At 38.6% G+C, this 16,424-nt stretch overlaps 1 protein-coding gene across 4 annotated transcripts in view; it reads left to right on the forward strand.

Annotated features, from left to right (window-relative positions):
• The first annotated feature begins 40 nt into the window (after positions 1-40).
• The window catches only part of ARID4A (AT-rich interaction domain 4A), a 47,946-nt gene continuing 31,562 nt past the window's right edge, over positions 41-16,424 (forward strand). For 3 of the 4 annotated variants that reach the window (XM_068682422.1, XM_068682424.1, XM_068682425.1), the window contains exons 1-7: positions 41-181; positions 605-673; positions 1,836-1,946; positions 4,366-4,431; positions 5,380-5,470; positions 16,016-16,095; positions 16,190-16,284. In XM_068682422.1, the coding sequence (XP_068538523.1) occupies positions 668-673; positions 1,836-1,946; positions 4,366-4,431; positions 5,380-5,470; positions 16,016-16,095; positions 16,190-16,284 (449 nt within the window). In that variant the 5' untranslated portion in view covers positions 41-181; positions 605-667. The remainder of the gene's footprint in view (positions 182-604; positions 674-1,835; positions 1,947-4,365; positions 4,432-5,379; positions 5,471-16,015; positions 16,096-16,189; positions 16,285-16,424) is intronic. The other variant, XM_068682423.1, reaches the window with a different exon arrangement.

Here is a 16,424-nt window from a genome sequence, read left to right on the forward strand (position 1 = left end):
GGCGGGCGGGCGGGGGGGGGCGGAGCGGGGCCGCGCTCAGCGCCGCCGCTCACGGGAGGGGGGCGGGGGGGGGCGGTGTCGGCGTCGTCGCGGCGGGGCCGAGCCGAGCCGGGCAGAGCCGAGCCGAGCTGAACCGAGCCGAGCTGAGGCGGGCGCTGCCCACTTCGCTCCCACTTTCCAGGTACGGAGCTAAACCGGGGCGGGCGGGCGGGCACAACTCCACCGCCCCGTCCCCATAGAGAGAGAGAGGGAGGGAGGGAGGGGGAGGCTCAGAGGTGGGGGCCGCCCGTTGCTGCCCCCCCCCCCTCCCCTCTCCCTCCACACAAGGATCCCGAAGCTTGGAGGCGGCGGCGCCCAAACTTGGGAGGGGCGGGGGGAAGGCGGCGGCGGGGCCCCGGGTCCCCCCCGGTTCCCCCTCGGTCCCCCCCGGTTCCCCCCCCCACAGCCTCCCCGTGCGGTTCCGGGAGCGGGAGCAATGGCGCCGTGACACACCGAGCGGCCCCGGGACGCTTTTTTTCCCCCCCCTTTTTTTTTTTTTTCCCCCGCCGCCCCCTCACAAGCAGCCCCCCCTCCCCGCCCCTCAGCCTCTCTCGTTGTCTCGCAGCCCTTCCCCTGGCCGCGGCCGAGAGGAGTCCCGGAGCTGGAAGCCCTCACGTAACGGCCGAAGATGAAGGTAAGCTGCCTCACGGGCTCCCTCCTCCTCCTCCTCCTCATCCTGTGGAGGTTTTCGCTTCGCTTCTGCCTCCTCTCGCCGCCGAGCTGAGGAGGGAGCCCGGAGCTGAGGGTCCGCACCGTGCCTCAGAGTTGTTGTCCTTCGGGCTCCTGCCTCGAAACGCTTCCTGTGGCAGCAGCCGCTGCTGTTGCAAGTTTGCAAAACCACAGCTTTTGTCCTCTCTCTGCTGTTGCCGGTGTTGTTTTTTTTTTTTTTCTTTGTACATAGCCTTAACTTAACAGGATAACTCGCAAAAAGAGAGAAAAAACTTTTCCTGGCTTCCGAGTTTCAGAAATAATAGCAATTCGACAACAACAACAAAGCAGCGTCTTAATATTCCACGCTGATTTCCTGTCTCGCTGGACGTGTTCAGCACGGGGGTTTTGTCCTTGCCGATCTGTTGCTACAAGCACCATAAAGCGAAACGTTAAGTAATAAACCCAGATTAAGACAAAAAAAAACACATTGACAAATATTCCTCTCCAAACGCAGAAGCGGCTGAACTTTCATAAAGGCGTCTAAAAGGAAAAGAATAACAGCTAACAACTGTTTGAAAGAGCAGAGCAAATTTCTCTAGAGGCCTCCTTTTAGTCCGCAGGAGGAAAAAAAAAGTCCTATATATAGAATGGTACAGACTTAATTGTAGGTATTGGGATGATAACAGTCTCAAATGCTTTAAATAATCTGTGTCGTTGAATTGCTTATAGCTGAGAAAAGTGCAGCTATCTTTTGTACTGCAGGTCTGCAGCTGAAGTATTTTCCTTTTGTATGTTGTATGAGAGTAACTTGAATTAATTGTCATTCTTATACATTATTACCCTTTTTTAAGAAGATGTTTGAAATACCAATTTAAAAGTCTCAAAGATATTTTTAGGAGAGTAATTAGGCTGACAGATTCACGGGTCGGCGACACTATGTGAAACAAAACTTCCTGTAACTTGTTTGTTTGTTGTTTTTTGTTGTTTTTTCAATTATTATGGGAAGAGCAGTCTGATTGCAGACGTTGTTTGTCACTTAAGGATCAATAAGTCTCAAAGTTGAGATGAAAAATCAAATATATGGTGCTATAGCTGTAAAAATAATTAAGAGCTAAACTTTCTTCCTATTTTTTGTTTCTTAATAGGCAGCGGATGAGCCTGCCTACCTGACAGTGGGAACTGATGTCAGTGCCAAGTACCGTGGTGCCTTCTGTGAGGCAAAGATTAAGACAGTGAAAAGGCTTGTGAAAGTCAAGGTAGTATGCTGTGCTTCTTGGTGGTATTATTAAAACGCTGTGTTGAAAGGGTTATTAGAAAAGATCAAAATCCTAAAGACTAGGAAATGTTCATCAACTTAGTATATAAATTTTAAGAACACTTCAGTGCTGGTGCATTTATGATTTTCATGTGTGTTTTTTTTTTCCCTTTTTTGTTTGTTTGTTTGTTTCCAAATTTTTGAGCTCACTCCTGTTTCAGCAGGAACGGGCTTAGAAATTACCTATTTGTGCTACTTACTTCCTGATCACGGTTGTCTTCTGTTTTGAATGCATCAGTTTCACAGCAATCAGTTTTGATGTTACGAATAGAGGCTTATGGCTTTACATGTGTAATGAGAGACAGAGCAGACTCTTCAGAAGCAAAAATTACATTTCCTTCCAGCTGACATTGTCAGTTTTACTTAAGAGACAATGCCAAAATAAATCAAGGTTAGAATGAAAAATATGGCAATGGTTAGTGTTTTAGGTCAGGTTTTAGAAGTGTTCAGGATGATACTTTGTTAGTTTTGAGCACCTTGCTACCGCCTTTAAAGTAGTTTCCTTTAGCTGTAGCTGAGCTCCTATGCCAGTCTAGAACTGGCACTTGATACTCATTTACATTTACAGGTCTTATGCCAAAACAACCAAAACAGAAAGTCATTATTTTGATGTTGTAGTACTATTGTTAATGCTAATGTGGGAAAACAGGGATAAAACCTAGTTAAATAGAAGTTAAGGATGCAAAGTAAATATAGAAGTTGTTCTTGTACTTTGTTCTCTCAAATTCTTCCCACTTCGTACTTTCTAGTCTACTGTCCAGGATATGTAAATAAGGCACTAGCGACCCAATAAAACTTACCAAATAGAGTTGAAAGCTTTTTAGAACACATCTAAGTTTTCACGTGCTTTAATGCTTAGATCAAGTAGAACAAGCTATCAGTCTCTTCAGTTACATATATAGATCATATCATTTTTTCTTTTTAAATCATGAAAAGAAGTCTGATTAAAAAAAAACAGATATTTCAGTCTTTTCCCCTGTTCTTAATGAGTACTTCTAGAAATTTGCAATGTTCTTTGAAATCTGTGTTAACGAGGTGCTCTGTAGGAAGCAATGTGCTCCCCTTCCCCATGTGATATCCTTGATTTTTGTATCTATTTCTTTGGTCTGAGCATTTAGACTGTTCATGGGTGTGAGCTTCTTTTACTCTATAGCTTTTAAAGCATTTAATATGCTTTATTGCTCCACGGAAAGACTTGTAAGTATAGGACTTGGTGGAAATTCTTGTCACTGTATCTTAGTTGTAAAATAACAATTGAAGTTTTAGCAAGCTAAGCCTGATATTGTAATTAAGAGTGTGTGGGCACACCCCGGCGTACTTCCCAAGTCCAAACAGTCCAGCAGTCTCTTCCTGAGTAGCAGAACTACCTGTATTTATCTCAAGGCTGATTAAAAAAAAAAAAAAAAAAAGTAAAAATGGCATGAGCTGTGTTATTGTTTGGAATTCATATTACTACAAACTGTGTGTTAGTATGCAGCTGCCATGTAGCCTGTGGTTGAATGATGAGGGAGCTAGAAAACTGGGCATCTTTATAGGTAGAAAGGAAGTTCCTTGAATTTTTGGATCCTGAAAAGAAGTAGGAATTTTTGATTAAAACATGTTTGACACTTAAGTAGGTAGCTCTTTTTGCTGTAGAAAATGGCAGAGAAACAGTTAATAACCATTACCATTAAATATTTGTCTTTAATGTTTCTAAATCCAAGTCTCTGCAAACTTAGGGATTCAAATTGCATAGGCTTATGCTCATTGTGTGTCATCAGTGTTACTCTCTCAAAACACAGGATTTTAAATGGAAAAACATGCCTTACTTGCAGTGTAGCTGATCCTTATTTTATTTACACTTTTACTGGTTCACATCTTTACCATGGAAACTTTCTCTTGTTTGAGATAGCAGAGGTGGTGGTATTGTGGTCAGTTCAAAGATTTATTATTTTTTTTTGATATGTTTTAATATAGAGAGCTTTGTATTTTGGTTGCAGTTCAGTACTCAAACGATGTGTTGTTAATGAAGTGCTACAATTAGAGAGAGAGAAAAAGCCCATTAATCTTGTGGCCTGCAGACCCGGTTCCAGGTATACCCTGGATTGCATTGATATTAAAACTCCCATCAAAAACTTGATATACCTGGGGTTTGATTTGCTCTTTTCTTGAATTATGATGTTTCAGGTTGAGTGTTAAGTGTGATACTTGGGGCTTCCTGTGAGTAAAATCAGCCATGCCAAAGGTTTTGCGTACAATAATGTTTGAGTACGTTTGATTGATAAAGATCTTATTTTCCTAATTATTATTACCCTTTCATTTGCTTCTTATCTACCATTAAAAATAAGATACATATTAAAAAGTTTGTGGATATCTTTCAGGTGGTTCTGAAGGGGGATAACTCAACTCAGTTAGTGCAAGATGATCAAGTGAAAGGACCTCTAAGAGTATGTATACTGCATGCCTTTTTTTTTTTCTTTATCAACAAAGTTGATTCGTGAATTTGAAAGTTTTGATGGTGTTTATCTGGGTACCTGATCTACAGAATTGAAATCAACAGGAGGTGGCCCATTACTTTTGATCAGATTGATTCTGAACTGTTAGCATCAACTCTTACAATGTTTGGAGGCTGTTAACGCTTCTTTGAAATGCATATTTCATACACAAACAGTATCACACAGGCTGATTTCTCTAAACTTCTGGTAAGTAATGGAGATCTTGATTCCATGAGGCTAAATTCAAGCCTGATAGATAATAGTAAATAGGATTGTTCTAAATGTGTTTTAAAGTAGTTAATGTATTTTATATCAAAATACATGTTGATGTGTATTCTTATGATACCAAACAGTTTTCTACCAGAACAGCTATATTATAGAGCAGTGACTGCATGTAGAGCTCCTTATAGATCACCTTTTTTGTGTTTTTCTTTGTAGCTAATGCAAGAACACTAACACATGTTGTAGGCTGATCCTTAGATTCTGATCTAGCTGATGGTACAACAGTGAATAAACATGTTTGAATTTAGAGAGAATGGTATAAGTGTTTAAAAGTATAAAAATCAATGATGATTGTATGCACATCAATAATAAAGTACCAGTTACTTTGAATAGTTTAATATTTATTTCCAATTAGCTTTCTATTATATCTTGTAAGTCACGCTGAAACAAGGTGTTCCAAGTTCCTTACTGCCTTACTGTCTACTTAGAGTTCAGCTTTTATGCCTAGGAACCTTTGTTCCTACCAGCCATATGACTACATTTCACAGAGTAACATATAGCTAAAATGCATCTTAAACAAACAAACCAGCTTAGTGGAAGAATTAATGCTTACATGAGTTTTAACTCCATTATTTGAGTTAGAGATTATACGTAACCTTGAGATACTCTTTTCTGCAGGTCGGTGCAATGGTTGAAACAAAAATGCCTGACGGATCCTTTCAAGAAGCTGTTATCAGCAAGTTGACAGATGCGAGTTGGTATACTGTAGGTGAGTAGCCACATGTTTTCATTTATGGCCTCTAATCTTTGAACAATGTATTTCTAATTATAGATAATAATGTAAGTAATTATATCTTGTGTCGTAAAAGCTGAGATTTTGTAGGGGACTTTGTCTTCCAGGTCTTGTTGTGCTTTTCCTTTTAAAATAGAATAGTAATTATTTGATGGTGAGGGAGGCTGTTGCAGAGATAATTGCAGAGCTCAGCAGTCAAGTGCTATTTGGCACAATGTCTGTATACTGAAGCTGGTTTCACTCACTGGAATTTGTGAGAGTTTTTGCAGATTTTAAGACATAAATTTTAAAAATCCCAGTTCTAGCTGAAAACTCATGACATGTAATAGATGACTGACATGCAAGCATTCTTTCACTGGGTGCAATCTCATAAACATGAAAAACATTAGTACTACCAGTAGCTTCTATGTGTTCTGAAGGGATTTCTCCATTTTGTGTAGAGTTGAGGGTCACGTTTTGTATGAAAAAACAGAAGAAAGGATTTTTATTTTCTTTTAAGGAATTGCCTTTAATGGAAAAGAGAAGACGTTCTTTTGTAACTTGAAATTAACCATTGGTTTAAATCATTAACAAGTAATGAGTATATCTAAAGTAAAATAGAAAACAACTTTGCCTTTTGTGCTGAATGCTCATGCGTTTCTCAGTTATGGAAACAAACCTCCAGAATGCCTGGTCCGTGAAATTTCAAAATTGAATGTGGATTTATTGCAAGAGAAACTTCATTATTTTCCATAATTAGAATTGTTCGTTACGATATCTAGATTTTTCTGCAATAACTTTAAAAGTAGAAAGACAACAGCCAGCAGCACTCAAGTAATAATCCTAGATAAGCAAGTATTTAAAACCCCAGTAATTGAATCAAATAGTTTTGGAAGTACCCGGCTGAGAGGAAACACTGTACATTCTAATTTTGTCCACAGCTTTTGAGATAGGTACTTGTCAATTCAAATTGATATTTGTTTCTTCTTACTAGCTGTGTTATATATAGAATGTATTCAGGTTTTACTTTATATTCTTCAGTACCCTGCTGAGGCATCCCATACAGCATGACGTGTTGATTATTTTGATTCAGTAGCCTTTTTTTTTTTTCCTTAAGTTAGAAGGAAGATATTTTCAGTAATCCAACCTTTCCATTGCAGTAGGCGAGACTATGTAGTCTTTGATGGGATCAGGATAAGACTCACAATCTCAATAGAAGTAATTTGGAAGGATTTATCGCGATGTGATTATTATTGCACACTTTAAATGTAAGCCAGTCCACTTATCAGTTGACAAAACCCCACTGCTCTTTGCATATTCATATCATCATATATCAATATCTCAGATATCAGGAAGCACTTTGTTACTGTGCAGGTGACAGAGCACTGGAACAGGTTGCTTAGAGAGGTTGTGGAGTCTCCTCCTTGGAGATCTTCAAAAGCCTCCTGGATGTGGGGTCCTGGGAACCCATTCTTTGGGCTTCCCTGTTTGAGCACAGGCTGGGACCAGAAGACCTCCAGAGGTCCCAGCCAACCACAGCCATGCTGTGATTCTGTAAATTTCCTTCAAGTATATACCACTGCTATAAAATTCTAGATTTAGCTTTAAAATTGTAGTATGTGTCAGGTCAGGGGGAAAAGGCAGGCTTATTTTGGAGTGCAGTTTTTAAACCTGCTTGGCCTTGCACTATGATGTAACATACTTGGTTAAGAATGTTGGACCTTTTCTGTATAAGCCTTAGACTTTTGCCATTCAGATGCAGAAGAGATAAGAAACACCTTTCTTGCACTAATACTTCTATGGTTAATAAATTAGCATTTCCGTTTTGAAAATTTTCCTTATTTTAGTTTTAGATAGTTGGTTTTTTCTTAAATCTGAGTTTGACCTGGAAAATTTAAATCAGTAAACCAACCACATTCCCACTTCAGTGATTAAAAATTCTTTTTTAATTGATTTAAGAAGTCAGATAAATTTAATTATTTTTCATTTGACAGGTGAATTTCAAATCCCCTGTTTTGGGGGATGGGTTTTTGTCTGTTTTCTTTTTTCTTTTGAGCAGAACACTTCTGTCAAAAATCTTTACTTGATGAGTGGATAATTTGAAGTGTGAATACATATTTTGCCTTGTTTTAGTGGATTGTTGTTTAGATTTAACAAGTTTTTGAACACTCTACAATAACAGATAAATCATGCATGTCGTGATTTTTACCTTATACATTTATTAACTGCAGTTCCTCGGAAGCTCAAAAGCACGGCTTGATTTATTATCCTTTTTTTTTCCCCTGAAGAAATATCTTTTGACAGCTAGAATAGAGAAAATAAGATCTTATGTTTTCCATATGCAAATGTATTAAGACTGCTAGGACTTTGTCAACATTTGGAACTGTTGAGTGTGGAAGGGGATTTAAGTAATTCTATTGTAAGTTAACATGCAGTACTGTAATATGGCACATAGAGCGCATATACCTTTGACTATAAAAATACAATTGTAACACACTGGAATTGTATTTAGATGTTAAGAACATTTTTATGAGCAGTATGTGGTTGCAGGTTTATAGGTATTGAAAGCCGAGGTAATGTGCAGATGAAGATTATGAAGTTTGTATCTTAATATCGTGATTACTGTAACTTTTAAAGTTGGAGAAATACTCCAGCTTGAGTACGGAAACATTGAGGTGTGAAAAATGAGCCTTATTTTTAGGCTGTTTCTCCCATTGTATCCTTGTAGAAAGCTTTGGATAGATATTGAGTGTGTGTTTATGTTGCTGTCAAGTAAACAGAGTTGAATTGGTTCCTTCTTAATAGATGGTGGCCATACTACTTGGCAGTCTTATTGACTGATTCAGTCAAAGCTAAAAGCTGAAAGGAAGTGGATTAAACAGCTTTTCCAGTTCGAGAATGTTTTCTTGAATGTGGTCAGGCTTGAGTTGGAAAGCACAAGGGAAAGCTTGCTTTTAAGTAGCACTTTTCCTGTGCTATTTATTTTCTGTTTTATGTAGCATCTTGTTCACAGTGATTTAAAAGTAGTCTGATGAGGATAGAGAAATCAGTAATAAATACTCATAAATAAATAAATAAATAAATTGCTGTGGTCGGCTACTTTGTCACCAACATAACAACAGGGACACAGTGTTGATAAGTCTATTTTAACTGTAGATCTCCTGTCTATTACTAGTGTTCTGCCCAAAATATGTTAAGGTTTTCTTTCCTTGCTAGCTGCTGTGGAATTATTTCACCTATTATTGCATAGTAATGGTGTTTCTGTAGCCATTTAGTCATTGAAATTTTCAGCTGTGATGTGGAAATACCTTCAAAAGTCAGCTCTTTAAGAGCTTAAGCAGGTAAAGAAGTATAAGCAGGTAGAGGAACAAAAGCTTTTTTGGAGTGAAAGTTTAACAGCATCTGGAGAACTCCATCACACGTCTCTGCCCTCTCTTCTGCTCAACAGAATGTAAAGAGGGATGACAGTAATAGCAGTTTAAGTTCTGTGAGTAACAAATGGCTCAGTTGGATGTTTTAATCTTTTCAAACTTAATTATTTTAAATGAACTTACTTAAAAAATTTGAAGTGCTGCCTTGATGCTTTTGAAGTGCTGAATATTTTACTAGGTGATAATTATACAGCATTAGAACAGTCCATCAGATCTGTTTTCAGTGGAGCCATGTTAGATTGTACACTAAGCAGGCAGTAATTCAACCTGATTCTCTGTTAAATTGTAAAATGCTGCAGGTAAATACTGCAATGATGTCTGAAATAACTTTAAAAAAAAAAAAAAAAAGAAGGAAAGAAAATGGGCCACACCTAACATAGTACATGGTTATATTTTCCGTCCGTAGCCTTCTCTGGAATCTTAGAATTGTTACCATAATTTCAGAAAACAGAAACCCCCGTGTATATGTACTTTAAGGAAGTAGTTTTATAAAACTTTTCAGAGGGGAAAGCAATGTGGTTTTTATATAAAAGTGCAAAACAGTATTTTCAGGAAGCATCTGAAGAGCTGCTGTTAAATCAACCCTTTTTTTCTTGTCTCATCAAAACAAGTATCATCTTTCTTTTGACAAGGCTAAGGCCAGCAATGTGCGTGTGCTTAGATCTGTTGTTGAGGATGTGTAATTTAACCATACCTACAACTTTAAATGGAAGTAAAAAAAAACAGACCAAATACATTGTATACGTACAAGCCTTGTGCCTTGTCTTTTGAGAGACAAAGGCATAGAGAAGTTCTTCTGAAGAAAGAGAAAAGGTGTAGCTAACTCTATTTTTCCTCTGAAATGAAAAGGAAATAGGAAATTAAAAATATTGAGGGGTATTTGCAGTTTCTAGCAGACCTTGCTGTCCACAGTAGAGCTTATATACTGGTCAGAGTGCAAGAGAACAAGATTTTTTATTTCTTTGAGAACTATGGTTTTCAGGCTTTCATGTAAGATGTCTTTTTTCATTTCAAAAGTAACCTGAAATGACAGAATATTTTATTATAAATAGTAAATCATTTCTCTCGTTCTTTTCAATGCCCCATGAGAGGAAAAGCCAAAAGGGTTTTGCTCTTTGGCTCCGGTTCTGTATTGTACATCGCCACAACCCAGCTTTGGCTGTGCTGTGGGCTGGGCACCGCTTCTGAGACCTCTGTGAGCCCCCAGCTCCTCCTGCTGCCGCTCTCCAGGCTCCTGTGGTGGTGGTGGTGGCTTCCTCCTGGCCTGTGGTCGCTGCAGGGTTCGCAGGGAATGCTGTCGGCTGAGTGAGTGTGCTGGGAGGAGTTCGGCACCTGATGCTCGTCCTTGTGCAAGCGAGGTGTGGGGTGGCACGAGTTGCTGGGGAAATGAAGTACAGCGTGAGCCACAGGCTGTGTCACCCGGGGGTATCACACTTAGGAGGGCAGGTGACGGAGATGACAGGTGCTAAATATGTTCTGTGGGTTTTTAAAATTCCAGTTGACAGATCTGAAAACGTTTTTCATAAAATGAACTGTGATGTCCCAGGACTTGCAGTAGCAGGAGTAACAGGATCTGTCTGTCTGTCGTATTTTCCTCACCTGTTCATGAGTGCGGATATTTCTGCTTAGATGAAAAATTCGCTTGGTCCTGTCTCCACTACAACTTGAAGCTCCTAACTTCCCTAATTCTTTTATGAAGGATCAGAAAAGCTCTCAGAGCCATGACAGACAGCTGATTTTATCCCTGCCAGTTTGTCTCTTTGTAACACCAACATCACAGCACGCTTCTCGTAGTATGAGCACGGCGCTGGTCGTGTTTGTGTGGCTGGTTCGACCAGTTCGCCTTCCCTGCATCCTGTTGAGTACTACATCCCAGAAGCATCACTTCATCCTCTGGCTGTGTGTGTGTCATCCCGGAATCCTAAATGACGAGTGTGGCAGGGGAACTGTCCGGTTGTCCCCACCTAGCTGGTGCTCCGGACTTACCTCACCTCCCGTGAGTTTACTCTTTTTATCTCCAAAATGTTGCTTGGGTGGATTTGGAAGAAATCCCTTATTTACCTGGATATGGGGCATATCATGGATTATGGGCACAGAGAAAGCTGCGTTCATTGCTTTCTGAAGAAGCTGAAAGAAGAATACCAGCACTGCATTTAGTACTCAGGCATGTTCAGGAGGTAGATTTTTTTTAAATCTCTTTCTATGTTACAATAGTAAGATTACTGTAACATCTCAGGAAATAAGAAACAGTTTCAGGCAGTAGGCTTTTGTGAGGACATAGTTTTATATGAGTGCTCTCCAAGTTCGTTCTTTGCGTTCAGTCATATTTCTATACATTTCTGCAAACAAACTGAAGCTCATTTAAAATAGTTTTCTTTAAAAAAAACAAACAAAACACTGAATTCTGTAGTCTCTACGGTAGCACAACACTCTGCAGCGTCTTGTTACAAAGATGAATCATTGATTAGCGTAATCCCTGGCTCCAAGGTCATTCAACAAGTATTGCCTGGATCCTCGTACTTCCTATATTGTTTCCACAGTTGAAAAACAAAAACTACAAAGCTTTCAAAGGCTTATGGATGCATTCATGGATAGCATCTCTGGTAGCTCACAAAGTATTATTTTGTCATTGTTAAAAATAACCAAGTGTGCACAGCGACAGAGGAACAATTTCCACTTGTTGGTGTGTATCTTTGTTGTCTTGGGAGACTTAAAGATTTTTCAATGGGAGGGGGGAACGAGATAAAAGTACTTGCTATGCTGTATAGAACCTCTCCTCCTTTGGGCAACAACAGTACCAGAACTTGTTGGATTTGAAGTCAGCAAGCAGATGCAGCCTTGAGGGTCGTTCTCCATATTCTCTCATCTATTACAAGACTGCCTTGTTCTGGTAAGAGTGATCGCTCTACATACGAGTAATATTGTAACTCGTATGAGGATGTTATCACTAGTCTCCTACTTTGTTCTGCTTTTTCTCTCTAAGTAAATGAGAACAGATGTTGAGACAGTATCTTTGTGAGAAAAAGATTAATATTTTTGTTAATGGCATATGTAGGCACATACAAGCCTTCTACAGAGCTTGTCCAGAGGGTGTGGAAAGTTACACTTTAAAGCATTTTGGAGGCACTCAGTTTTTAATCAACTGAGAAACATTCATCCTGGTACTTCCTATATTGTTTGCACGCTTGAAAAACAAAAAGCTACAAAGCTTTCACGGGGTTGTGGATGCCTTCATGGATAGCATCTCAGATAGCTCACAAATTACTAGCACTTTGGAAGTATTGCATTGATTCTCAGTGGAGAGTTTTGTTATTCTATCACAGCTTTGGCTTGCCTAGGCTTCCACAAGTAGAAAAAAAAAATGATTGCTGTTCATTTTCTGTTGTTATTGACAAGGATGCAGTGAAAGTTTGCATTTTCCGTTTTGTTTCCCTGTTTACATGTTCTGTATGGAGCATATTCAACTCCACATAGGGCATCTTGGGAATGGAACTAGAACAAACATTATAACAGAGACAGTTCCTCCAGGCCGTGCTGCTTAGTCATCTTTTTTTATTCCTTCTGTTGGTGCTCTTCATTAAATAACACGTATTGGAAGAAAGGCCTCTGTCCAGCTTCTCCTCCTGTCACTTCTACTTTGTTAGACTGACTCTTCAGTAGCAGGTTTAGGTTCCTGCTCGTGTGTGTCGTTCTCTCTCCAGACGTATCTGCTGCTGCACCCCATCACCACAAGTACGTGCCCACTTTGAGGTTAGGCAACAGTGGTACGTAAAGGGCTTCTGCTTTTTCTGACTTGCTTCTTTGGAAGGACAGGATTGTAAGTTCCTCTTCTCCGATAAATATGGCCCTGTAAACACGTCCTCTGATGACTACATTACATGAGTATGGAGAGATACCTCCCTGTCTTCCATCCCCATTTCTTTCCTTCCTTTACACAACTGATTCTGTTCAGTAAAGTCTTTCTTAGGGAGTACAACTTGTAGAATTTCAGAGAATTTGGAGTTACAACAACAACTTGTTTGGGAAATGAAAAAGCATTAATACTAATACAATTAATAGTATTATTATACAATATATATATTGTATAATAGATTATATATATTGTACAATATATATAATTATACAATTAATACAGGTTGTTCAACATTAATTTATCAATTTTTTAATTCATCTTTGTTAGTACTAAGCATTTTAACTAGTTAAGCACTTTTACTTCTGGGTGTGGTTAACAGTGGAAGGAATTTGCAGCTTATACCATATCCTGAGTGCATTAAGTTCTGCCATGACTGCTGTCAGGCTGTCAACGTACTGAATAGCCAAAACCACTCTGCTGCCTCACCTATTCATGAAATCCCTAATATACCATCTTGTCTGTTGAAAAGACAAGCCCCTCGGACTTGCTTTAAAATGTCGTGCAAAGGGTGGCAGCAATATGAGCAGCACTTCTTGTAAAGTAGAGTTTTCATAAATAGCAAGAGAGATGGAAACCACGAGGCCTTTACTTAGTTTTGGAAAGGTGTATATATATTAAAGGTGCTAACAACATCGATGCGTGGTTCTGGTTACTTTTTAAGTAAGACTTAAATACTTTTCACTGAAAGGGAGTGAAGTTTAAAGTAGCTACAATTACAAAATATTTTGTTTATCACAGTTAATTTGTGAGGCTTGTTTTGCCTCACTTTAGAAATGCAACTAAATGATATTTTGATATTTTTGTATGGAAAAATCGTCCCATCCTTCCTCTGTTGACATCATATAAAACACGATCGCTAATTTCACTAAGGAAATTTTTGCCTCTTTATGCTTTTCTATAATGTACGTTGTTGTTCTGCAAGGATATTGCCTTCCTCTGAGTTGTCCAACTCTGCTATCAGCTGCAAGTGCTGTTGCATGTGTCTACAACAGAGATTGCTGTAGAATGAGCAGAGAATTTCTTAGGTATCAAAGAAAATCTTGTCTGGTCAAAGAAAGTTTCATTTTGTCCTTGAAGCAATTAAATAAGCATGGCTTTGAAACGTGAAAAATAGTAGTGCCCTCTCATGCCTTTTCCTCATTTTGAAAATTGTTCCAGTTTATGAATGGTTTGCTTGATTTCTTCGTATACTATACTAGTTTTAATTAAATAGAGCTTCTGGAAGTGGGGAGAAACTAGACTGATTTTTTTTTTCTTCGCTGTCATGTATCAGACTCTGTTTGCAGTTTCCAATAAAGTAACTTGTTTTTAATCCTCAGACTTTTGTCCCCTAAAATTTGTGAAAATTTATGAGTCCTTTGACTGAAGTTCAGAATCTGTTTGGTAAAGGATAATGATAATCTGCTTTTCAACCTCTTCAGACCAATGAGAAATGACAAGCACTGCAGGGTCCATAAAATATTTTTGAGGGGAAGGCCTCGTTTTGTTTTCCCTTTGAGTGCAAAGTGTATCGGCGGTGGTTTCCTGAAGCTGTAAACCAAACTAGAGGATTTTGAGAGTAGTGTATTGACATTGGGGTTGACAGGTCTTCGTGGTTGCTTTATTTTAAAGTTTTTGAAAAGATTATTGACTAGTATGGCTAATTACGTTTATAGCTATCTGTGTTTTTAAAATACTAGGGTTTTGGAGGGGAAAAAGTTACTTGCTTCATGTTTACTATTTTATGGTTGAAGCCATTAAGATTATTTGGTAGTGGAACATGTCACAGCAGTATCTCTACTCCGAAGATGTAGGAACCTTAAAGCTAAGATAAGCTGTAAGCGTAACCGAATCTGTACTCACACCTTTTTCTATAATTACTGTAGTATTATTCCAGTCTAAGGGTTTAATCTAAGATTATGAGAAAGTGGCTATTCTATTCATTTTTTTGACAAATTAAGTGTTTTTCTTGCTGTAACCACACTGTTCCTGCTAACAATACCCGTGTATTCCATATTCCTGCTAGATCATGTTCTGTTTTTTTTGTTTGTTTGTTTGTTTTAGTGGAAGTAAGTCATAGTTATCATATTGATAAACACAACAATCTTTAAACTTTTTTTCAAAAAAAAGGTTCACTACTGAACAAAGCATGTTTCAAGTAGTTTAAATATAGAATTGTATTCTGCACTTTGACCTGGACAAATAAACTTTTACCTTACTGAAATGCCAGACTGCAGCCACCTGGTCTCAGCTCTCCTTGTTCGTGTGGCTCAGACAGAGGGGTCTGAACCAGAACCGAGGGATGTAGGACTGCCAAAATATCATGTGCATCTTAAAATACAAACTCTTTCTGTGACTTACTTCTGTTAGAAGGAATATTATTGCTGACTACAGATTGCAGGTACCAAGCCATTTAAAAATCTTCAAAATAAAATTTTGGGATAGAGGTGGAGGGAATGGGGGGACTAGTATATTTTCTTCTCTTAAAGGAAATCTTTGTGAAAATGTTTTATTTAAACCTACTAAAGAGTAGACATTTCTTGGCCAAAGCTTGTAATAAACTCATTGTATCCTAGACTTCTTCAGCTGAACATTGTAAATTGATGGAACTTCATTTTGACTTTTCCTGTTCTGTTAAAACTCATGTTTGTCTGACTTTTCTTTCTGTATTCCTTCTAAATCGGTCAGACCTGCAGTTGCAAGTTTCTCGTACTCTCAGGCTGTTGGTAGCACAGTACTGACAGTGTAGCAAAAACTGTCACACTTGTAATTCTTCTCATTGATTTGTCTTTTTGATGAGTTGTTTGTAGGAAGATAGATAATTCAAATGAAGAAGGTATGGAATAAATGGATAGATTAAGGAAGATTGTAAGATAATAGTAACTTGTGCAGCCAGTGGCTATGGTATGAAGAAGTGCAATGTATTGATAAGTAGGATGTCTAAATTAGACTGAGACTGTTGCCTCCAGAAGCCTTACTTTGAACTGACTTTGTGAAAATTGAACTTCTTTGTGAAAATGTTATCTGTTCTGAGACTGAATCTTTAATACCACCCTTCCTTTTGTTTGTGAACCAAAGAAACATTAAAATGAAGGTCTTTGAAATCATGTTTTAGAGAATATTCTAAATTGTGACATAAATAGTAGTTGACTTGTTTTGTCAGCTTGGGAAAGAGATCTGATCATCATCTGACATTGTGTTTCCTTGACTTCATTCTAGTTTTTGATGATGGTGATGAAAGGACCTTGAGACGAACTTCATTATGCTTGAAGGGAGAACGGCACTTTGCAGAAAGTGAGGTAAGGCGATGGATATACATTGAAAGCTAAGTAGTACAAGCTTGCTTTTTGATATAATAAGAAATGGCAAATTATTTTTTCTTTTTCCATGTAGACACTTGACCAGCTACCACTAACCAACCCAGAGCACTTTGGAACTCCAGTTATTGGGAAGAAATCCAATAGAGGAAGGAGATCTTCTATTCCTGTGTGAGTTTTGATAGTCCTCTGTTGCTTTCCTTTCCTTTGGAGTCCTTTGCTAAAACTGTAGTAGTACCATTGAAGCTGTAATGGTCTGAAAGCTGTATCGTGCAATCTGTATGCACAGGTTATGGACTTAATTCAGTTCA

The sequence above is a fragment of the Anas acuta genome, chromosome 5, assembly GCF_963932015.1.
Source record: "Anas acuta chromosome 5, bAnaAcu1.1, whole genome shotgun sequence".
Taxonomy (NCBI): Eukaryota; Metazoa; Chordata; class Aves; order Anseriformes; family Anatidae; genus Anas; species Anas acuta.